This window comes from Acomys minous (assembly GCF_964271855.1).
Source record: "Acomys minous genome assembly, chromosome: 5".
Classification (NCBI taxonomy): domain Eukaryota; kingdom Metazoa; phylum Chordata; class Mammalia; order Rodentia; family Muridae; genus Acomys; species Acomys minous.
The window spans coordinates 21,568,222-21,593,141 of NC_140494.1; the positions used below are offsets into that span (position 1 = coordinate 21,568,222).

At 42.2% G+C, this 24,920-nt stretch overlaps 1 protein-coding gene across 4 annotated transcripts in view; it reads left to right on the plus strand.

Annotated features, from left to right (window-relative positions):
* The window catches only part of ARMC3 (armadillo repeat containing 3), an 88,841-nt gene that overhangs the window by 26,835 nt on the left and 37,086 nt on the right, over positions 1-24,920 (plus strand). For all 4 annotated transcript variants that reach the window (XM_084782459.1, XM_084782461.1, XM_084782460.1 and 1 more), the window contains exons 8-10: positions 5,936-6,119; positions 20,671-20,823; positions 20,925-21,030. In XM_084782459.1, coding sequence (XP_084638585.1) covers positions 5,936-6,119; positions 20,671-20,823; positions 20,925-21,030 — 443 coding nt within the window. The remainder of the gene's footprint in view (positions 1-5,935; positions 6,120-20,670; positions 20,824-20,924; positions 21,031-24,920) is intronic.

Sequence of the window (24,920 nt, forward strand, 5' to 3'; positions counted from 1 at the left end):
GGCTCTGAAAAACCTAGAATCAATCCTGATCTCTCTACCCATCATCGTTCTCTGTAGGATGAGACAAGAAGGGTGGTTTACCTTCTAAACACATTGAGAAGCAATGAGGGGGGAGGGAGTTGCTCAGTTCCCACAAGGTTTGCCAGGGATGCAGCTCCCACTTTAAGAATCTCTGTGTGTCTCATGTCTCTCAGTTGCAAATGCCGATCTAGCAGGCTGCTGTAGACCACGTGGCTGTATAGACATGACTCAGGCTCAGATACCAGCTGAAAGAGTCCCCACGCTTAATTCCAGAGCCACATTCTGATGTGTAGATTTCAGATCAACCGCTTCTACTCCAGGGCGTTGTATTAAACAAACTCTCCTTGGCACTGTTTAGAAAATAAGGAGAGGGGGACAATATGGGACGTTAAAGGCTCCTTGACTTAATTTAATATTAAGCTTCAGACTAAGCAATTAATTACTAGATTCTCTCCTAAAAAAATTGCAGACCTCGGAGCTTGATACAGAACTGAGAAAATAAAATAAAATTTCAAAAGCTGTCCTGGCCCAAGCCTGGCGCACCCACTTACCTCTGATGCCACGATATCCTGTGCACCAGTTGTGTGTCCAAGCTTTACATTTGTGGCAGACAGCTCTAATGGTACTGTAGGCTGTATAGCACTGTTAGAATTATACAGAACTCTAATGGTACTACTATTTGTCCTGTCAATTCACCCTATTATTTCAAATGGAATATGTAAATCAGAGAGGGTTCTCTGTCCTATGAACCACAGGTAGAAAGTAATTAAACACAAGATATATGTAGCTTTGTCTGATAGTGTCACAGTTCTGTCTCCTGTTTTCTTGGAATACAAGAAAAATGGCATGGAGAGATCTACTCTGCCATAGATGTGGTACAGGTTTTTGCATATGTGATTTTATTGCCATCTTATTTCTTTCAAAATATGGTAGTGTATAAAATAACAGTAATTATTATATCATATTATGGCTATATATAATTCATAATATATCTACATATTAGATATAAATCTATATTTGTATGCTCTTTGTATAATATACATCATATAATTAGCACATATATAGCTATATCATTTATGTGTCAACTATGTTACATATCCTATATAAATTATTGCATTTTTAATCTCATTTTACAGATGGGAAAAATGAGACTAGCAGGCTAAATAACCAGACTGTAATCACATAGAGTGCAAATATTTAAGTAGTATTTTTCAGAATATGTGTATTTCATTTAGAAACTTTTAAATTATACTAAAATATATAGAATGAAACATAAAAGTTCCTCTTCCATTCTCATCTAAGCTGGGGCACAAAGCCCAAAAGGGTTATTCATTATGTTTCCAGTGCACTCAGCAGGATAATGAGGCCAATACAAAGAAAGAAAGAAAGAAAGAAAGAAAGAAAGAAAGAAAAAAGAAAGTCAGAAAAGAAGAAAGTAACAACAACAACAACAAAAACCTAACAGACCTGAAAGAAAGAAAACCCAAAGAGAAAAGAAAAACCTAGTTGAACTGTTAAGTAGATTTCTCAAGGTTCATTCATTAAAATTTATGTTTTTTAAATGGTAGTAATGAACATTGAAAAAGCAAAATAAATACTATTCATGTTAAAATATTCTCATTCTCTCTCTCTCTCTCTCTCTCTCTCTCTGTGTGTGTGTGTGTGTGTGTGTGTGTGTGTGTGTGTGCACGCATGTGTGTGTTTACTGGTTTTGTTTGTGTATGTATATGTGTGTCTATGGTGTCGGTAGGCACATGTGTGTGGAGGCCAGTAGTCAACATCAAATGTCTTCCTCAATTGCTTTCCACCTTATTTGCTGAGATAGTGTGTCAACCTGGAGCTGACAAATTCATTTACAGCAGCAAGACAGCAAGCCCCAGGACTCCTCCTTTCTCAGCATCCTCAGTGCTGGGACCACAAGCACACGGGTGCTCAGGTCCACAGAGTTGCCTGGAAAGCACTTTACTGGCTGAACAATATTTCCTTAGACTCCTACAATATATTCTTAATGCATGGACTGCAAAAGATTAAATTATCAAAATTTGTGTAAAATCTATTTATGGAAAAATGCAACACGGTGTTAATGAAGACTTACACAGAGAGCTATGCCAAGCCTCTGGGTGTTTCACAAATTTAATATGTCAGTTTTAAAATACATCTCCTATGATTTATTGCCTCAGTTGTAGTTAGGCATGGGATTAATTATTTGTTTTCAATTTGTCTGGGCTACTGTTTGATTTGGCCCCCTCCCCTTGTCCCTCACTCCGGCCTTCTGAATTTTTTTTTAAAAAGAGTCTCAGTTATAATCCTGACTAGCCTGGAACTCTCTGTGTTGACTAGACTGGCCCCTAATTCACAGAGATCCACCTGCCTCTGCCCCCTGAGTGCTGGCAATAAAGGGGTGTGCCACTATACCAGACCCTGTCTTCATCATTTCCAAGGACCGTCTAATACAAAACAACCATACTGTGTCTATCAGAAAACACACTGCACCTTGCTCTGGACTGAGTGCAAAGTTCATGTTCATGGGTGACATTTATTCTTCTCCAACTTTCAGAATCTTAAATCCTATAATGTAAAGGTAATGAAACCCAAATCCTAAATTATAATCAACCATCTCAAGTTGTATGATAAGAGGACCGGAGAGTGAAAAACAAAGATATATATTTAGAATGCATGAATACAAACAGACATATGCACAAGCTTCTGTACCAAAAAGCAGCAGCACTCGGGCAATTACAGCTTTTGTAGCTGTAACTGGAGACGTGGTGAGGACTGACATTCATCACTTCCTCCTTCATCAGTGTAGGCTCTTTTTGTCCTCAACAAGAGACACCTGATCAGAACTCTTAATGTGTGATGCATCTTCATCCCTGAACAGTAGAATGGACTGAGTCATTGCAAGTTTGTTTGCCTGTTTGGTTTTGGTGTGTGAGTATGAGAGAGAGAGAGAGAGAGAGAGAAGAGAGAGAGAGAGAGAGAGAGAGAGAGAGAGAGAGAGAGAGAGAGAGAGAGAGAGTTTGTAACAAGGTCTTGCTGGGTAGCACGACCTGGCCTGGAGCTTGTACCAGTCATCTTGCCTCTGCCTTCTAATTGCTGGGAATATGGCATGCACCACCACACCCATCTGTTCATTATAAGTTTTGAACAGACAAGGTTATTGTCCTTTCCAGTGGCTTTAATCACAAGTGTGGTAATACCAAGAGACACACCTAATAGATCTAATATTTTCTAGACACATTTTTTTTTATTGGCAGCCCAACTTCCTCTTGCATTGCAACTCTCTTTGTTGCTTATTGATTTAGGGCTCGGGACCCCAAGGTAACATGTGACAGCCTTAACTTCTAATTCTAATCATTTGTTGTGTGACATAGTGGAAATATCCCTTCCTTTGGATATAAGATCTCTGGGCCAGGAAAGCATAAGTTACCAGCACAAAAAGCTTTGCCAGTGAGTCCTTACGGGTGATGATTGTGAAGCAGGAACTATGAAGGAGCTGCTTACCATGTCATGGCAGAGCTTGGCAGTCAACTCAGCCTATGTCCAAGTCTTGCCCATTTTGGACAGCATATTGTCTGTAGAGAGAGCTGGGGCATTTTTGCCCAGTGACTAGCATACCATTAATGAAGCTATCTCCAAAAGGAGATTTTATGATGATCATCACCCTCATTGAGGTGGGCTGGGGGTGTTGCCAGAAGCTGACATGTTTCAAGTCAAAAAGGCCTTAAATTAATTTTAAAAAATCTTTAAATGTCATCTTCTGTAGGTCTCTGAAGTTTTTGAGGACCATCAATCTATTTATTTACATTTATATTTATATTTACATAGTGTACAATCATATCTATCTGTCTATCTGTCTGTCTGTCTCTGTCCGTCTTAAATCTAAATACACAAATGCTGCTTGTTTCTAGATAACCTAGGATATATATTTCTATGTTAGACTAGACTAGTGTCTGACACGACCATGAATCTGATTGATTAACCATTAATGTGTATAAGTTAATTATCCTAAACAGTTTGTAGTAACAGCTTTTAAAAGGACGGAGAGAAAACCTCACATTTGAAAATGAGTTGTATAGGTCCAATACCTCATACCAGAGTAGAAACATGCATACATATGTGTATCAAAAATAACCTTAAAGTTGAATCAATATATAAAATTCTATACCAATGTATCAAAAATAACATTATTTCTATGTCAATATGCAGAATTCTATACCAATGACTTAAAAAATATTTGGAAGGCTGAAGATGATGCTCCAACATTATATAGAGAGACAGGGTGACTGACCAGGCAGTAAACTGTCTCTGTCATCTCTTAGTTTTAGAAGCTGCTGGTTTGCACTTCCAACTTAAGTAATAATTGTATTCCTTCTCAAGTCTCTGATGAAGTTGAAGGCTAGATAGTTATAGTTTCACAATTAGGCTTAAGTAGTTTAGGATTTAAGAAAATGTTTTAAGGTCTGGGGAAATGTTTTTTAAGTTCATAAATACATGATACAATAAGGAATGATTTAGGTACAAAAGTTTAGACCCACCCAGATAGGATAAATGGTATTTTCTTCAATGTTGCCAAATACAAATGAGCTAAACATTTTAAATGTAACTTTTATTTATATATGGCTTTCCTGCTTGTTTCATAACTGTTCTGGCTGTATTAGTTTATTATAAATAAATAAGTGAAAAGAAAATTGCAAAGGGCATGGTGATGAGGGGAGGGGCCACGCCAACACCCATGCCTTGCTCCTAGGACCTGTGAACCTGGCTAAGGGAGAAGTAGCACTGTATGTCAGACATTGGTTCCAAGCACACTGAGCCTTGTGGAGGACATCGGTGTGGCCCTGCAAAATATGGCCGCATTGTAGATGATGTAACCAAGTCTTCAAAAGGCCATTCCGGAATTCTATCACCCTGCTTGCTTGAGAGTGATAGCAATGACCGTAGGACCAGGGCATTCCTTGAGCATGGGCTTCCTGATGCACTTTTTAAAGTGAGGCGAAGTCCTTGGTCAGGAGCCGAGTGAGTAAGTGGAATACATTGGTGGATTATCTCTGCTACACCTCTTTCTCTTCCCCTCCTCCCGGCACCCCCCCCCCCCTTAAGGGAGACTGCGTGCTTGCTCTGCTGTGGGAACCATAGCCATGTGACTCTTCCAGCAAGAAGCCACACTCCTGCCGCTTTTTCCCACTACTTGTTCCCCAAACTACCTTCCTGGGGTTACAGCTCAGGGGTAGAGAGTATGCCTAGCATGGACAAGGCCCTAGATTCATGCTTAATATTGTCCCCTAAAAATCTGTACTTTTTTCTTGGGAATTTTATATTTGTATTTAGTAGAAGATAATACAAACAATTTCAACTCACTGTAATTAATGGATGTTTCCTTTGTTTTTATTTTAATTTTAATTTTTACTTTTTACCCACAAAACATTTTCAAGTAAGAGAAGTGAGAAAAGATTAGGCAAGTGGTGGCGGGTAAGTCGTTGATAAGAGCTTCTGGGCTCTGTCAACATAAAGTTAACCACACTGTAGTCTGATGAGTCCCACTTCTCCTAGTAAAATGGGACAAGAGTAATTTCTTTAACACAACTGTGATGTTCAAATGTGACATGTCCCCCATAGGCTCATGTGTTTGAACACTCAGTCCTCAGATGGTGGTGGTGTTTGGGAAGGTCCTGGAACCTTTAGGAGTGGAACCCCGCAAGAGGAAGTACGTCACTGGGGGTGGGCTTGCCTCACTTCCTGTTCTCACTCTGATTCCCGACTACCCCTGCATCATGTGTGGCCAGCCTCATGTTTCTGGCTGTGATGGACCGTGTTCCTTTGGAACCGCGATCTGAAATAGAGTATTTTGTTGTTGCGGCTCGTGAAGCGACCAAGAGGACAACTTTCAAGTCGTGTTTGTCTTTATTATTAGGAATTGAATGACCTTCATGTAGAGGCACTTGCAGTCATAGCCAACTGCCTAGAGGATATGGAGACAATGGTGCTGATGCAGCAGACAGGGAGCCTCAAAAAGCTCCTCTCATTTGCGGAGAACTCCACAGTTCCGGATATTCAGAAGAACGCAGCCAAAGCCATTACCAAAGCGGCTTACGATCGTATGTACCCTCTTAACATAACCTCAGCGTACATTTTCCTCTTTTTTTTAATATTTTTATTTAATTTTTCGAATTTATGTGCATTGGTGTTTTCCTCTTGAGTTCTTAACTTTGATGGATACTTATAAGCACTGGAGTGTCTGCCTGCTTTAAATGCTGCTCTAAGAAAACATGGACATGTAACATTTAGAACCCGAACATCTGACTGCCAACAAGTTAAAGTACGAGTTGTTTTGTGGAGGAGAAGGGTTTACAAACTCAACACCACTTAAATTATAATCCCATTTTAAAAAGGCACTTCATTATGAATATAAGCTTTAAACCTTTATTTCTCCCCAAATTGGAGTAATACAGAATACGCGTGGTGTTTGCAATTCTGAAAGCATTATTTTTGAGAGACGACACTCAAAATGACATCCAAGGATTGTCAAGTGTCAGCTGGAGGATAGCAGTGCCATGTCACAGAGCCACAGAAAACAATATGCTTATGCTATGTACATAATACAGTTTTCATTTCTGTGACAAGCTGTGTTGCTATATGTTATTATATTTTATTATATTATTGTTGTTATACTATAATATGTATGTAAAACAGCAGTGATTAATTACATCCCAAGCACTGAAGATGCAATGATAATCTTAATATATGGGGTATTTTGTTAATAAAGGATGGGAGCTTATTTCCCCCTTCAGCATCACTATTTTTAGAAATGTGATGGCAGCTTTGAGTTTTTCTATGATTTACATTCTAAACATACATATTTAGACACACATACACACACGGTGTGTGTTGTGGAGAACATTTCTTTCAACCCATAATAGATTTCCTAAAGGGTCAACTTTAATGTAGCGAACAGAAGCCCACTGTGTAGTCAGAATAGTGGCCCTGCATGAGTTACGCCGTCAGCGACAAACCTGTAGACAGGCCGTAAAATTAAGAATTTTTAACGTTGGAAATGTATACAAAAGGATGCAGTAAAGAAACTGCTGAAGTGGCCTCTCCATGATGGGAAAGATTTTTTTATTGTATATAACAGTGAACATCCAGAGGCATCTGGAAGAGCCCAGAGCAGAGAGAAAAGAAAACATACCAGACATGGCCAGAGCTATCTACAACAGGCAAGAGAGCAAGAGCGAATCATAGAGACTGCACGATAATAAGATAGCAAGAGAGAGACTAGTGAGACTGGAGAGCTTAGCTGGGGGCGGGCCAGGGTTAGGTGAGAAGGGTCAAGAAGCTAACATGGAGGCTTCGAAATGTGTAAGCACCTGTGAGCAGGTCCTGTAGGGGCATGGAGACCAGCAGGGGCTTGGATTTACAACCACAGGTACATGTTAGTGGAGCCATATGTTCCTTCTGCCAGACGCAAGGGAAGTGACTCCTTTTGGGGCGGGTGGAAAACCTGTGTCACAAGTCCCTCAGGGACACTGGCTTTTACCTAACCACCAGAAATCCTCTACGGTCTAGCATCTAGGGTGAGCTCATTTCTTTATCTACGGACTGCCGGAGACCTAACGGGTCAAAAAATGTTGGCTTGTCCCAGCTGTATTCATTGGATCTTAGATGTCATCTATTGCACTGGGCCGGTTCTGTTTTCTTTCTATTCCAAGATTCTCAGGGAATTGAGACCCAGGGGTGTAAAAAGATAACCCACACACTGTCGCAGCCAACATGCTTTGCGTATCGTCTCTGAGGTCTGGTGTGGCTGGGTCTTTCCAAGTTTGTTATGGCCCTTGCTAGTGTGGGGATTGGACGTTTCATGGTGAATGTGTAAAGTGAAGGAGGACATGACTACTCCCAGGTATGCTTGAGAGGAAAGTTTAGTTGTAGATAAGAGGGGGAGCACAGCCAGAAATATCTCAGAACAGGGAAAGTGGTACACTGAATATAGCCAGCGGAGTGGACTTGGCCATGAATGGGGAAAGAGATGGGGAGAGAATGAGGTAAAGGCAAAGAGAGAGAGGGGAGAGAGGGCGGGGGGAGAGAGAGAGCCAAGAGAGCGCATGGCTGAAGAAGCAGGGTTATAGAGGAGTGAAAAGCTGGGAGAAGGGAAGCCCATGAGCATATGGTACATGGTGGGGTGGGAAGAGATGAGAAGAGCCAGCAGAGACTCTGTAACATGCATTTTGATGCTGACAGAGCCTGGAAATGAGCATGTGTTTTGGTATGCTAATAGACACCAACAATAGACATTTGTCCCAAGTTTGCCTTGTACCTGACAGTCATCAATCATGTGACAGAGCATGCATGGGTGGGGCACCAGGTAAGGTGCCTGGAGTACCAGGCTCAGTACTAGTTCTGATACTGTCACCTTGGTGACCTGCTTATGTGGATGCGAGGGAACAGCTGCCCATAAGAACCTATTCATAAGCCAACTGCACGCCTGTAATCCCAGCACTTGGGAGGCAGAGGCAGAGGCAGAGGCAGACAGACTTATGTGAGTTTGAGGCCAACCTGGTCTACAAGGCAAGTTCAGAACATCCAAGGCTATACAGAGAAACCCTGTCCTTAAAAACTAAAACAAACACAAACAAACAAACAAACAAGAACTTGTTCATTCATCCATTCATTTGTGATTCTCTTTTCGTAAACTGAGACCCGGCACAGGCAAGCAAGCAGGCACTCAAAAAGATGAGTCAACCACACTTGTGGAAATACAGGGTGTTCTCAGGAAGACCACCGCACGAAAACTCAAGGTAGAGAAGTCTTAGGTTCCAATAAATGCTTACAAGCCCAGATGTGGAATCAACAGTAGAAAATTTCCTGGGCAAAGAAGATCTGTTCACTGAAAGAAAAAGTTTGTGAAGGCTAGAGGAGTGCAGAAAGTTCCAGATCTGGAAATTTGAAGAATGCCTAGTGAGTGGAATGCAGCAGAGCACTGAGCATGTTCATTGAGGCTAGAGCAGCAATAAGGAATCATTGTAAACCAGGATAGGTAACGTCAAGGAAGAGACAGTGAGGATGGAATGTGCTTTTCACTCTGTAAAGATGAGCATGCTTGCTATAAGAGCAAGAGATTGAAAGGATCAGGAGGAGGTTGCTATGGTGATCTAGGTGAAGGATGAAGGTTACCTGGAAGAATTTGGGGGTGTAGCTGAGAGGTAGAATGCTTACTTAGCATGCATGAGGCCAACAATACACACACACACACACACACACACACACACACACACACAGGCACACATTCAAAAAGTAAACTGACAAAAAGATAAATGACCTGTTTTCTTACATGTACAAGCTGTGAGATCGATCCCATAGGATTAGAGACCAGAACAGTGTTGCCAGAGTCTGCAAGAAGTCTGGGAGAGAGAAGGGTTAACAGGGACAGCCTTTCGAATGTTGCACAGGAGCACAGCAGGATAAAATGCCTGACAATAATCATTTCAAAACAGCCTATAGAGATAATTTTGAGTTCCTAACTCTCACAACGATAGATATCTGAGGTGATGGATTTCAGGTAACCTGACTAGTTTATTACTCATTGTATGCACATACTGAAACGCCAGATGGGACCCCACGTATAATTACTATATAGTTACTGTATGCCAATTAAAAATAAAATATACATTAAAAATCATTTTCCATCCTCTTACTTTGATAAATGGATGTGCATAAAAACAAATTGTCAACAGTCTTAGGGGGTGTAGGGAATCGGTGGGTAGCATATTCATTGTTCAAGAATAAGGACCTCAGTTTGGATTCCCAACACCCACATAGATCACACCTGGAGTCCCAACACAGGAAGGCAGAGACAGTACGTTCCTGGGACTTGCTAAACACCCAGTCTAGCCAAATTGGTGAGCTCCAGGTTCAGGGAGAGACCCAATCTTAAGAATAACTTGGAGATCAGTAGAAGAAGATACCCACTGTTGACCTCCAGCTCCCATAAATTTAGGTGTAGGCATGTACATTCTCTGTACATGCACACAGGTGCATACCAACATGCACACATATGCAGACCAACATGCACACTTACACAGGTCTTGTGCATGATTTTATCAAGATTTGGAGTTGGTTATAGAGAGAGTAGGCAGGCAAATAGGCAGATAGCCACATACATACATACATACATACATACATACATACACACACATACATACGTACATACTGATGTATGGTGCCATGACACAGATGTAGTTAGCACAGGCTCAAGGCACTGTACAAGTAGTTGCACTAGCCTGTTCTTGGCCCACAGAGGGGCTCTTCCAGCACTTGTGGAACGCTCACACGGGCTGAGGTGGCTGGAGGTGGTACCTGGAATGAGGTTAGGGATCTGACTTGGAAAACTAAGAATAATATAATGCGACTTGAGAAATGGGAACTCAGAAGAGGCGCAGGTTTTATTTGAAGAAGAGAAGACGACTGCCCTCTTTAAAATTCTGATAAAATATTTGCGGTATAAAATTTACCACGGTAACCACTGTTAGGCGCACAGTTCCAGCTCAGTGGCGTTCTCTGTGCCCCGTGCCATCTGTAAAACATCACCCAGAGTGGCTCCGGTGACAACTCGACTTCTGCAGTGTCCTTACAGAGCTGGCTGCTGTAGTCACTGTGCTTTTAGGGTCACACCGTGTTTGTCCCTCTGTGACTGTGTGGCACTTAGCGTGCTGTCCTCACAATGCCCATTCACATAACAGCGTGTGCCAAGATTTCCTTGATTTTAAGGCTGAATAACACGTCTTTGTTTGTGCCGTGTTTTGATTTTCCATTCAGCCACCGATGGACAGTTGAGTTTTTTTTTCCCTTTTAGCTATTGTGAATGCAGCTGCTGTGAGTGTGTATAAACAAATATTTCTTTTGACTGTCTGCCTTCACTTTTTGTGCCATGTACCAGGGAGGCTCACTAACTCGTATGCTCATCCTGTTTTTAATGTTTGGAGGCACTTCGTGTTCTCCTCTCTAACAGCTGCACTGGTTTGTGCGTTCCCTCGGACAGGACTCAGGGTTCTGCTTCCTCCACGCGCTGGCCAGCATTTGTTGCTTTGTTTTGTGATAGTAACTGTCCGACCAGGAGCACAATGGCATCTCCTTGGCTTTTGTTTATATTTCCCTAGTAATTAGCAATGCTAACTAACTTCTTTGCCTGCTTGTTAATCAATCACAGGTATATCATTTTCAGACAAATGTTTCCATCGTTCACGTGTGTGTGCAGGTCTGAATGCGTGGGTGTGCATGTGTGTGGAGGCCTGGGAACAACCTCAAACAGCATTCTTCAGGACTGTCCACCTTTAGTTGTTGTTGTTGTTGCTGCTGCTGCTGCTGCTGCTGCTGCTGCTGCTGCTGCTGCTGCTGTTAGGCAGGATCTCTCACTGGCCTGGAACCTACCATATAGCCTAGACTGACTGACTAGCAGGCTTCAGGCATCCACATGCCCCCCTCTTCCCAGAGCTGGGGTTACACGCACGAGTCAACACTGCTGAGTTTATTTTTAACATGTGTTATGGGGATCAAGCTCAGGGCCTTGTGCTGAGCACTTTGCTGGGTGAATTTTCTTCTGGGAGCCAGTTTTTACTTCCTATTTTGAGACAGGGCCCACCGTTGTTTTGTTTTGACATAGGATGTAGGGATTCTTCATGCATCATGTATGCCAACCCCTTATCTGTGATTGGCCGGCACTTTCTCCCGTTTTGTGGCTGCCTTTTTACTCTGTTGGTTGTGATGTTTAATGCACGCATTTCTCATTTTTACATACCCCCCCCTCCCGTTCATCTCTTTTCAGCATCGTGTCTAAGTGCTTTTTACCAAGTCCACTGGCGGAGGTCTCCCTCTGTTCATTCTGTTAGCTCTTACCTTTTGGTTCCTGGCCTACTTTGCATATAATTTAAGGATGTCTCCAGCTTCTCCCTTCTGTATGGATGCAGCCAGCTTTCCCAGCATCATCTATTGGAATCCACTCCCCTCTCCCCTTTGAAACACAAGGTAATTCAGTCACTAGTCTTTGAGCTCTTTGCAGCACTTAATGTTTTCTGATTCTACTTCCTTATGGTAGTTCTAAAATAACTACATTTGAGCTTCGAGTCGTGTCTCCTCAGTCTTAATTTTAGGATCTAACGACTAAATCTGTATTGACTTTGGCTCTGCTTTGTCACTGTGTCATTCCCTTTAACCAGGACTTTCTCTGACTCAAAAGTCCTCTTCTGGTTCAGACTTTGCCCCTGCACCATGTCCTCGGCCAATCCTGCGATCTTCCTATTGTCTCTTCAGGACCTTCCTGTGGTTGTAAGACCACCCCATTCCCTGCCCTTGAAGTATATAGATGAATACCATGAAGATCACTTGGAAAAACCACTCACTAGCACTTTCTATGATGTAAAGACTTGGTTCAGGATGATTTTAAATTTCAGTCTTAGGAAGCAAACGGTTTAGTCAATCTCCTACCCACATGGACTCCTGGCTCTGACCCCAAGAAGCGGACATAAGAGCTCCCAATTCCCTTTCTGAGTCAGGGCAAGAGCTCAAAATCTTTCATTTTTAGTTATAATTTTTTGTAGGGTTTAAAAAATAATTGTTTGATCTGCAGCTTTTAAAAAGCAGGTTTTGCTGCGAGATTAGCATGGCATCTTGTAGAAGGCATTCAGTGTGTGCACGTGGTCTAGCAAACCCTAGCAAGGCTGCTCTGCTTTCGATGAACAAACACTGCCCGCCTGCTGCACACAAGGTACTGGTCCTTAAGATACGCGTGGACACTAGGCGTGGGAAATAATGAGCCGTGTTGAGTAGACAGAGTCACATTTCCTGTAGGACTTCAGGGTGGGTGTTTACATTGTCACATTCTATCTAACTTAGTTGGTCCATCACAGGTGAAGTATATGTTACATGTTTCTTGCTATATTGTATCTGTTGCTTTTCTAGAGTAATTTAAGTAATTTTGACTTACTTACTACTGTCTTCCATTCACTTCTAATCACATTCATTGAACATCTCAATTATGCACCCTGGCTTTAAATCCTACTTTGATATTAAGACCATAAAAGTGGCTTTGGGAAACGAAACAAAACGTTCTTTCAATATAAGACAGTTTAGATATAGTATTGGTGGGTGAAGGGAGCAAACAGGAACTGTGAGCAGCCCACATCTGGGTGGTGCTGAAAAGGCCACCCCTGATAGCCACCAAGGGCAATGCAGATATAGGGCTAGATTTAATTATACAACTATAGTACTTGTGCTTGTTTGTGGGTTCTTTGTTTTTCACACCCTTCCTTCCTAGGCTTTTAAAAAGTAGATCTTTAAAAGTTTAGAGTAAAAATTATTGTAATATATATATATACATATATATACATACACACACACACACACATACACACACACACACACACACACACACACACACACACACACACACACACGCATATACAAGAGTCCCTTCACCAAATAGCTAATGAACCTTTCTTTATGATGACTCTTTTTACCATGACATTTCACTTTATCTGCATTTCTAATTTAGATTTCCAGGAAAATAGAACCCCTCAGTATATATGGTCAGTTTTCCAGGCTACTGCTGGCCTTCTAAGATTCTATTTTGTATTTTATTTCCTTCTCGAATTAATCAGGATATATTTTTTTAATTAAAAACTTGTTTTACATATACTCAAGAGTGTTATTTTAAAAAATTATTACAGGATATTTATTGGGGGAGTGTGTGGACCTGTGTAAGTTCAAACTTGTTAGAATCAGTTCTCTCCTACCATGTAGGACTTAGGGATTGAACCCACCAAGCTGTCTCACCAACCTAAGTGCTATGTTTTTGAATCCTTACCTATGAATGTGTTTGCTGTCTTTCAGTGTCTTTGACAGTTTAGCTGTGTCTAGAAATATTGGATAACATTTCTCCTTAGCTCTCTTTGAATATTGCTTTTGTAGAGTCCCAGTCCAAGCCCTACCCAATTTTTACATACATCTATCTATCTATCTATCTATCTATCTATCTATCTATCTATCCATCTATCTATCTTGCATCTTATATTTCAGTAAAGTCTTCCTTTCATTACATTCAAAAAGTTTGGGGCTAGAGAGGTGGTTCAGCAGTTAAGAGCACTGGCTGCTCGTGCATAGAACACGAGGCCAATTCCCAGCATGCACGCGTGGTAGCTCAAAACAGCCTATAACTCTAGGTCCATAGATACAGTGCCTTCTTGCTGCCCTCTGAAGGGACCAGACGAGCAAGTGGTGCATATATATACCTGCAGTCGGAACACTTATACACATAAAATTTTATCTATATGTTTTCCAAGACAGGGTTGTTTGTTTGTTTGTTTGTTTGGTGTGTGTGTGTGTGTGTGTGTGTGTGTGTGTGTGTAGTCTTTGTTGTCCTAGAAATCTCTGTAGACCAGCAGGCTGGTCTCAAACTCATAGAGATCCTCTTGCCTCTGCCTTGTGAGTGCCGAGATGAAAGGCATGAGCCGCCACTGCCCAGGCAAAAATATTTTTTTTTAATTAGAGAAAATAATAACTTTGAAAAGTTTCTCACATATGTCCCCGTCTCCCTCCTCACATTCTCTGTGTGGGTATTTACCCCTCAATGCAGTAAACTTGTATTCCATTGTTCGCTGTATTCTTGTCTTTGCTTAATCTTTATTTCCCCAGAAGTTCTGTTTTTGAAGCATCTCTCTCCTTCTTCTTCCATCCCTGTGATGCCATGGTGAGCTGCCGCGGTACTGTGGCCTGTAGACTGCTCTGCCTTGGCCTGGGTGTAACGAGCAGACAAGGCTCTCACCGAGCCTTTGGCCAAGATACCCATCAGCTGATAGGTCAGCCGAAGCCTTTGGTCCAGGTTTGGATGGTGGCGAGGGTGTTGTTGAACTGTGATGTCACCTGTTACTGTTCTGCCTTCTGGTGGCACAGCTAGACAGGTGGAGGATAACAGGACTCGGACACATACTGAGAAGTGCACTAGTTTTAACAGGAAATAGTTTGCAGAAATTTTTCTGCTGTTGCCCTCACGGTCCTCTCTTTCTTCTTAGTCAACCTCTCTGACAGACAAGCTAAATTTTAAGTAACTCCACAAACCCATTGATTCCAAAGCAGCCTTGTAGATTTTGATATCAATATATTAACTTAATCCTTTAGACATATATCTTCTCTTTTTTTAGCTCTCTGTGGAACACCCGCTGACTGTCACTTCCTCCCCCATACACTTGTCTTCCTCCTCATTTCTAGAACACTTCTCTTATCTAGCTCTTCTCCCAACTGTCAAACCAAACCCCTTCACATTTCATCGATCATTTCCATGCTAAGCCTGTCTTCCGGTCGCATGTCTTGTTCTTTCTAAAATCTTCCAGAGAAATCTCACTTCTGACTAACATCTACACCACTTCCTTCTCTGCTTCCAAGTCTTAAATCTGTTTCTAATTCTGACATGCCTTGGCCTGTTGCTTCCGATGGCTTCCAAGCACACACAACTACTGTGCCCAAACTCAAGCTTGAGGGGAGCCTTGGCTTTCTTTGAGACTCTCATCAGAGCAACCTTGCCAACGTTTATATATGGGCATTTTTCTGCATGCAATCTCCATGATATCGTGGGATGTCTGAAGCTATGTGTCTCCCAGATTATAGCCTCCAAAAGAGGAAAGCAAGGATAAATGGATCAAGTTGACACACCCTCAGGCAGTATTAGCTATCCAACTGATGGTGGCACACACCCTTTGCTTAGACTAGAACTTTCCGGGTCTCCGTTGTGACGGCTATGATTTTGTATTCATTTGTTCTGGTTTTGGTCCTTAGTCTTTGGATTTGGAGCACTCTCATTTTGATATATTGCTGTTCGTGTTCTTCAAATGGTTGAATTCAGGAAGAAAACCAAAATGTCTATTTCTATTGCTTTTCAATGTGTTTATGAAATAGTTAGTTTCTTTTTCTGGATCTATAAGATTTTGTGTGTGTGTGTGTGTGTGTGTGTGTGTGTGTGTGTGTGTGTGTGTGTAAGGGCACACACATGTGTATATTTGTGTGTATACCTCTGTGCATAAACATGCATGTGTGTATTCTTGTGTGCATATGCATGCACATACGCATGCATACAAGTGTGTATACCATTGTGTATATATGTTCACATATGCATGTGTATATGTGTGCATGTGTGTGCACATCTATGTGAGAGGACATGTGTATCACAGAACATTGTGGAAGTAAAAGCACAACCTCAGATGCTGGTCCTTGTCTTCTCCTTCATTTGAGAAAAGGCCTCTCCTGCTGTTTGCTGCTTTGAGCAGCAGCAAGCTAGCCTGTGAGCCTCTAAGGCTTCCGTATATCCTCTTCCCATCCCCTCAAAGGGGGGTTCTCGGTTACAAAGGCCTTTGCTGTTGCATATGGCCTTTGCGGGGTGAGTCTGGGCATCTGTACTCAGGCTGTCAGCATGGCGTGGCAACCACTCTACCCACTGAGACTTTTTACAGACATGCTTTAGGCTGACTGAAGCTAGCAGAACGCATTCTGCTTTAAACGTAGCTCCAGTTTCCCACATGACATCTTTACAGATCTCTATTGTGATAAATCTTAAAGCCTGTTCATAGACTCAAGTAATCTGACCCTGTTGTTATGGGATACTAGGTAAGCCCTGGAAGGAGAGCCAACCACCGCTGCCTTGCAGAATGTCTATGTCTGGGTAGGTGGGACTTCCATCTCCTCTGACATCACACAGTGGGGTGTTCCTGTGGCCCTCAGCTCCACCAGCATCCGCCTTTCTGCTTCCAACTCTTAAAATTGTTTTTCTTGAAAAAAAAATTCAGGCTCACTCTTTCTTTCTTTCCCCTCCTTCCTTCTTTCCTTCCTTCCTTCTTTCCTTCCATCCCTCCTTCCTTTCTTCCTTCCTTCCTTCCTTCCTTCTTTAGTTCTGCATACCAAACCCATCTCTTGAACATGCTAGGCCAGTGCTTCATCACTGAGCTACATACACTCTCAGCTCTAAAGCTTCTATGTTTACAATTCTTGTTATCCAGCTGGTAACTTTCCTTAGTTCTCTCTGGCATATCCCTCCCTCCCTCCCCAACTGATCCTGCCTTTGATGACTACAGGGACACTGGAAATGTTCATCAAGTGGTTCTTCACATCCAGTGGGCACCTCGGTGCTTTGATTTTCTCAGACTCGAAGATCTCTCACAGAAGACCTTCACTCTTGCTTTTCAACACCTTGGGGAAGAGACAATTGCACAAACGCCAACACATTCTGTCTTGATAAATCCCTAAGAGTGAACCCACTTCTGACAGGAACCCCAGTATCTTACAAGTTGCTCTCCTTCGAACATTTCACTTTATCCACATTTGTTGACAGAACTGTTCAGTCTGAGCAGTCGTGGGCCAGGGACAGCCTTCCTGAGCCACTGCTGGAGGACTGGGTGGCACCTTCCTGCTTTGCTGGGTTAGCCCTTTCTTGTTGCTCATTAAGTCTGTCTATCTGGCCACAACCCAGAGTCATCCCTTCCTGTGTGCCTGACAGTAGACCACTTTGTTTCCACACTCTCTCTATGTTTCTTATCTGTTTTCATATTAGTTTGTAGACCGTCGTGACCTTCCTCTGCCAGACTCATTAGACACACTTCACTGTATTGGCTACACTAGTCAACCCTCAAACTTCACAAGGACTAACAAAGTTATCGCCTAATATTTATCCACTGAGTATGAATAATTAAGTAGAAGTTTAATTCCCTACCCCCTCCCCCGTTAGAAAGTGCCATCAGTAAGTTCCGACAGATGTTAGTCTTTACTCTGTCAGTAAGAACAATGCTATTATCAGTAGTAATTATAATGTGCCCTTAACGTTCCATTATTACAATAAATTTTTAGCTGAGTGTATGTGTTTTCATAGTCAAGAACAGTTGAGACATGTAAACAAATGATACTCATTTTTAAAAAAATATTTACTTATTTATACAGTATTCTGCCCGCATGTGAACCCTCACACCAGAAGAAGACACCAGATCTCATTATAGATAGTTGTGAGCCACCATGTGCTTGCTGGGGATTTAACTCATAACCTTCGGAAGAACAGATAGTGCTCTTAACCTCTGAGCCGTCTCTCTTTCGCCCCTTCATTTTTAACGTTTTTGACTTGCGTTTCCCACCGTGGCTAGCACGCGCATGTGCTGACCCTGCATTTGCCCTGGCACCCGTGGAAGGTGGGAAAGTGTTAATTACCTTGTTGCTGAGAGTTTTATGACCCGGTGTTAACATCTCAGCGGGAGCAAAGGTAGGACAATGGCCGCTCCTGAGAATGGGCGAGGACAAGCCTCCAGGGACTTTGCTTTCCGCTCTGAAGCCCCAGCCTTCTTTATGCGAGCACACCGAGAGCTACTTTCGAGGGCATTACTCTATTAGCAGCACAACTGTCTAGCCGTCTTTATTATCTCCATAATTAAAGCACAAATACTTCTTGGCATAGTGATTCGGTGAAAGTGCTTGGTTAATATGTTAATTCATCTCTTAAATCTATTACAGCCACAGTGCCGTCAGCACTTTTGAGGTTTGGTGAACACAGCTGGATTTTGAGAACATTCCCAGCAGGGCTCAGAAACTAATTGCCCACAGTATTTATTTAAATTATTTTGCAAAAATCTAATTGCCCACAGCATTTACTTAAGTTGTTTTTTAAAAATCTTTCTAGTCTTTACATGTACACCGCTTTTTATTTTTAAAGCAACTATTGCGTGAGCAAAAGTTGATCTTTTCACAACAATTGCTACTGTATCTTGTCGGATCTTCCTGATAGGGTCCATGCTGAGTGATCTGTTTAGGATTTGATTCAGAGCCATTAGGGGAAAAGCTTAATGATAAAGCTATGGGGTTTGTTGTTGTTGTTGTTGGTGGTGGTTTTATTTTTTATTTTTTGTCAGTGTCTCTGGAAAAATCTTCAGCATTTTATTTTTATTTTTACTAATAAAGACTTTGCGAATTTAAAAATATCTTAGAGGCCACATGCTTTCAATGTATCAGCTGCAGCTTTTTTTGGCACTGACCAGCCAGCCGGAAGCCTGCCTAAGGATTTGATACATCTGGGGATGGATCAGTCAGAGGGGCCAGAAAGCCTTTGCAAGTGTGACTTACGGGGGGGGGGGCTTCTTGTTTAGAGGGAAGGAGAAAGCAGATCTTACCAATGGAGAACCCATTGGTGTTTGTTTGTGAAAGTATTTCTGGGAGATAATAATTCAGTTAAAATATGTCTAAGTAAGTAATTACTCCCACGTGCAGATTGTAATCTAAAGTACCATCAATGTTTAGGGCAGGAGAGCCTTCCATACCTTAATGTCCTCAGACCGCAGAGCCATTTATTACTATAAAACTGGCCATAAAAACTGACTTTGTCAAGATTATGTTTTTCAGGCTTTACAAAGATAATGAACGGAAAACAAATCTACAGCCATTAAAAAAAAAAACAAAAACAAAAACAAAAAACAAAAGTAACTTAGGAAGGAATTATTTCTCAACTGTTTCTTCCCTCCACAGGCTGGGAAGCCATTGACCCCAGTTCTTAATACTGAGTTTCTCAGACTCCTTAAATATTAATATGATTTAGAGTTAAATAGAATGAAAAATTTTAAATTTTAGAATGAACAGAACTCAAAAACAATATTCCAACTTAATGCCTGCTTTAATACAAGATATTTCCCTCAGTATTCTATGAGATTGACATTTATTAATTAAAAAAAAAACTAGGACAAGAAAAAACGTTTAAAGGACAGAGAGAAAAACAAACAAAAACAAAAATTACTTTGGGTTTCAGACTGGGGAAGCCTCCATAGCAGACCATTTGCTTAGTCTGTCCAGGGTCCGAAGTTCTGCATTCAGCAAGTTCTGCCTTCAGTATTACGCACACACGCATGCACGCGCGCACTCGCGCACACACACACAAGCACATGTACTTGCGCATGCATGCACACGCACACAGACACACACACACTCACATAGTTGGTTTTAAATTTAATATTTTATAAGGAAATGAATAACATGATGTGAACATAGAATCATAAGTGTTTTCAAAAAGCAAAATTGTTTGCTAACGTTTTCTATTGCGTCTACGGGAACACAAGTGATTTCTCCAGCCTTTGCCACTTGTGCCGTGTACAATCTTTGCGGGGAAAGACACTTGAAGGCTTTTACGGCAGCTGACGAGAGGCAGGGCGTACTTGTGGACCCATTTCTCCTTCCTCTCCCCCTCTGCTCATCTCCAAAGTCTCGAGTATCCAGCTCTCCAGTCTGTACACTGTAGGCACACCTTAATATTGTGTTTCATATGTAATATCAGGTACCTGGGTTTCTGTCCTTAGTGAGGGGAGAGCCTGTGTGAACGCCAGGGGCTGAGTCTGAAAGTGTGCATCTTACCACACAAATCCCTCGACCACACTGCTGATACACGGCAGATGGGGGAATGAGGAGCAAATGTGATGCCCATCATCCCTTCTGTGTCCCTGCCATGGTCCGAAGGTCCTTCTGCTTAGTTTAGACATTAAAGTTAGCAGATGGCTTATATTTCTGTCAGGTGGCAAGTACAGTTTTTTTGTTTGTTTGTTTATCAGGAAAATTCTGATTGATTTATTTATTTTTTCTTTTGGTTTATGAAAGCCGAAAACAGAAAAATTTTTCACGAGCAAGAGGTTGAAAAATGCCTGGTGACCCTCCTGGGATCTGACAGCGACGGCACCAAGATTGCTGCTTCCCAAGCTATTTCAGCCATGAGTGAGAACTTGAGCAGTAAAGAGTTTTTCAACACCCAGGGTAAGCAAACCAGAGACAGCAGTTTCTGTAGACAGTTAGTTTGCCGTAAGCAGGCTGCGTGCGTGGGTTGGCAGTCACGGTTTGCACTCGATCCTCTGCAGGCATTCCACAGATAGTTCAGTTGCTCAAAAGTGACAACGAAGAGATGAGGGAAGCGGCTGCCCTGGCCCTGGCCAACCTGACCACCAGCAACCCTGCGAATGCCAAGTAAGTGTGGGGGTGGGGGGGGGGACACATCACTGGGGCCACTGTGCCCCAACTGTGACATTCGGAGTTTAAGGTGATTCCTTATTTCCTTAAGTAGTCTTATGAAAGTAGTTCTCTGCCCGCCCCCCAAAAATGAACTATTAGATTTTATTGGTAAAGTGTACAAACTCTTATACCCAGGTGTCTTTGTGTGTGTGTATCTGTTCCTGTTCATGTGTGTGTGTGTGTGTGTGTGTGTGTGTGTGTGTGTGTGTGTGTGTGTATTTACATGCCCATGTGTACAGATGAGTATAAAGTCCAGGTGTCACCCTTCATCATTTCCCCTCTGTTTTATTCTGTTTTTACTATTTTACATGTATCAGTATTTTGTCTGTTCATATATCTGTGCACTGTGTGAGTACTGATGCTCAGAGAGGCCAGAAAAAGGATGTCAGATCCTCTAGAACCGGAGTTACAGACACTTGTGTTGGAAATCAAGCCTGGATCCGCTAGAAGAGCAGGCAGCTCTCTTAACTACTGAACCATATCTCAAGGCCCAGGTCCCTATATTTTTGAGACAGTCTCCCACTGAACCTGAAAACTCTCCAATTCAGAGGCCAGAAAGCCAGTGAGCCCCAGGGATACTCTTGGTCTTCTTCCCCAGCGTTAGTGTCACAGGCCTGTGCTACCAGGCCTGGCACTTTGCATGGGTGCTGGGATCCAGACTCACTGGGACCTTATGTCCTTGCCTTAAGCACTTTACTGGCTGAACCATCTTCTCAGCCCCTCCTGTTAACTCGCCCAGCTTTCACTTCCTATGTAAGTGAAAATAAGTGATGTTAGCAATATTCTTAGCGATACTATTTTTAAAACAATTGATACATTTTTTACAGGGTTCAAAGACTCATTTGCAAAGAATGTAAGCATTAGAGAAATGAGCATGAAGAAAGGGGGGAGGGGAGAGAGGAGAGGGGAGGGGGGAAGGGGGAGGGAGGATTCCTCCTGATCGCAACACCGTGGAATGTGTATTGTAATCATGTTTAAAATTAGTTATCAAGGTAGTCCATCACTTGTGAGACCAAGACTCTGCACACTTAGCTAACTTTCCAGGGTGCACACATGTGTAAACAGCTGAGCTGGAGGCTGAGTGCAGGTCTGTCAGGCTCCAAAGGGAACGCTCCTTCCTCCGCAGCACAGCCTGGCAAGATAGGAATTTCCTGAACTTGGCTCTCAGAAATAAGATAATCCTTTGTCCTCCCCAATCTTACTTGGTATACAAACTAAAGCTAATGTTCACTTCTTATCTTTTTTGTTCATGCAGGCGTGTGTGTGTGTGTGAATGTGTGTGTGTGTGTGTGTGAGAGAGAGAGAGAGAGAGAGAGAGAGAGAGAGAGAGAGAGAGAGAGAGAGAGAGAGAGAGAGAGAGAGAGAGAGAACAGGAGAGGAGAGGAAAGGAAGGGAGGGAGGGAGGGAGAAAGAGATGTTCAGGTTAAAATTATCCTTTCTAATTTGAACCATATCCTCCCCTTGCCCTCACCCTCATGTAATTTTTTAACCTTTTTGTCCCTTTGTCTACTCCCACACGAGCATTATTTTTAAGATTTATTTACTTATTTATTATGTACACAGTATTCTGCCTGCATGTATACCTGCATGCCAGAAGAGGGCATCAGATTACATTATAGGTGCTTGTGAGCCACCATGTGGTTGCTGGGAACTGAATTCAGGACCTTTGGAAGAGCAGGCGGCACTCTTAACCACTAAGCCATCTCTCCAGTCCTCCACAGGAGCATTTTATAAGGCCTTCACGGAATGACTAAAATCTACCAATGCCCCATGAAAGCCTAACAGCAGAAGCATCAAAACAAAGGTGTTCCTCTGTCACAGGCAGTCTGAATCACTTCCTAAGCCAAGGGTCATCATTTTCTCCGGGAAAGCGCTGACTTAGACAGTTTCAGACACAGGAAGCGGTATTGAAAACAGCAGTCATACTGTTTCAAACGGTCTGATCAGTAACACCAAAACCTCTCTGTTGTTCATGTTGATTTACATATTGTATAAAATACTTTTTAAAAATACGTTTAAATAGAGTATTCTGCCTGCATGTGTGCCTGCAGGCTAGAAGAGGGTACCAGATCTCATTATAGATGGTTGTAAGCCATCATGTGGTTAGCTGGGAATTGAACTCAGGACCTTTGGAAGAACAGATAGTGCTCTTAACCTCTGAGCCATCTCTCCAATGCCACCCCCAAGCGCCCACATCTAAAATACTCCTACAGAGTGTACAGGTGTCTTGCTATGAGTCTATCCTCTATGACGTCTCAGCTAGTCCTGAGGGACTGCCTTCGGATTTGCTCTGGAAGCTATTTCTTTCACAGATGTTTGTTGTCTTTGTGGTTTCCATTTCAGAAATATAAAATTGGGGCTAAAAGATGTCTCCTTTCTCCACTACAACCCACTTTTTCTATGTGACTTCACCCAAGGGGAAATTCCCCTCCCCTGTGAGGAGCGCCCTCCAGTCCTTCAGCCGTTTCTCACTAGTATTTAGTAAGAGGTTTACTGGTGTTCTTTGAGATCTATATGGTTGTCCTTTGACTTTTTTTTTAACCTAAAAATTATTTCTGAAGGGAAATATTTAAAAACATTAGATGTAATTTTTATTGTATGTGTCTGAATGTTTTGCCTGAAGGTATGTGTGTATTCTAGCCACATTCATGAGTGATGCCCTCAAAGGTCAAAGCAGGGCCGTGGGTTCCCTGAAATGGGAGATGCTGATGGCTGAGCTCCTATGTGGGCACTGGGAATGACATCACAGTGCTCTGTAAGAGTAACAAGTGCTCTTGACTGCTGAACCAACTCTATGACCTCAAAGTAAATATTTGGAGGGGGGAGGGGCAAGTCAGGTTTGGTCTGTTTGTGCCAGGTGCTGAAAACTGGGGTCAAAAAAGATCCTATAGTCAACCAAAAGTAGGGAAGACAGCCAGGCTAATTTGTAGCTTCTTCTAGAATGCCAGCCGCTTAATATATTAAACATAAAGTCAAATCCAATAGAAGTAACAGAAAATGTGATTGGTTATTTTTAATAGAAAAGGTTTTCTTCTTTGACTATTTATACATCAGTTGGCATAAGCCTACCTTTCCTGGGGTCCACAGAATCCCTTTTTGGAAACAAGCTATTTCAGGAAGACTCTCCCGGCGTGAGCCATGCTGCTGCTAGGGTGGCAGAGTCTGTGTTTTCCCAGTTGCTTTCTGTGGCTGACAATGAAGGAAGGAGGCAGAGCCAGAGCTCAGTTCAGTTGCCCTTGAGAGCTCTTTGGACACCTGCTCTTTCTAGCCTAACCTGTAACAAACGATGCGCAGTGACCAGCATGAGTACTGTGAGTGTGTCTTGAGGTGACCTGTCTCCTATAGTCACTTCTTGATGTGCCTAAAATGAATTTCTAATTATTTTTTAAAATGATAGCTTTTACTTATTCTTGAAATTTTGGTACAGTATATACAATGTATCTTGATCCTTTCCACCCCTACTCTCTCTCCAATCCCTTCCAGCATAACACCTCACTCATATTTCCTTCCTTACTTCAACTGTTATCTGTCTATCTATCTATCTATCTATCTATCTATCTATCTATCTGTCTATCTATCTACCTATCTAACACCCTTTTGGCATCAGCTATGAATTGCCAATAGCTTCTTAGCTAGGGCCTCTGAAGCCCCCTCTCCCTCCTTTTGCACAGCTATTGTCGGTTCCCGTGCACAGCAGCTATATTATGCCCAGAAGACAGTGTTTGTTTCACATCTCTCCTTCCATCCTTCAGCTCTTACATTCATTCTATGCCGTCTTATGAGATGTTCCTAAAGTGTTGGGTGAAGGGGAGAGCGAGGATGGGGTGAGGCAGATACCTTATCTA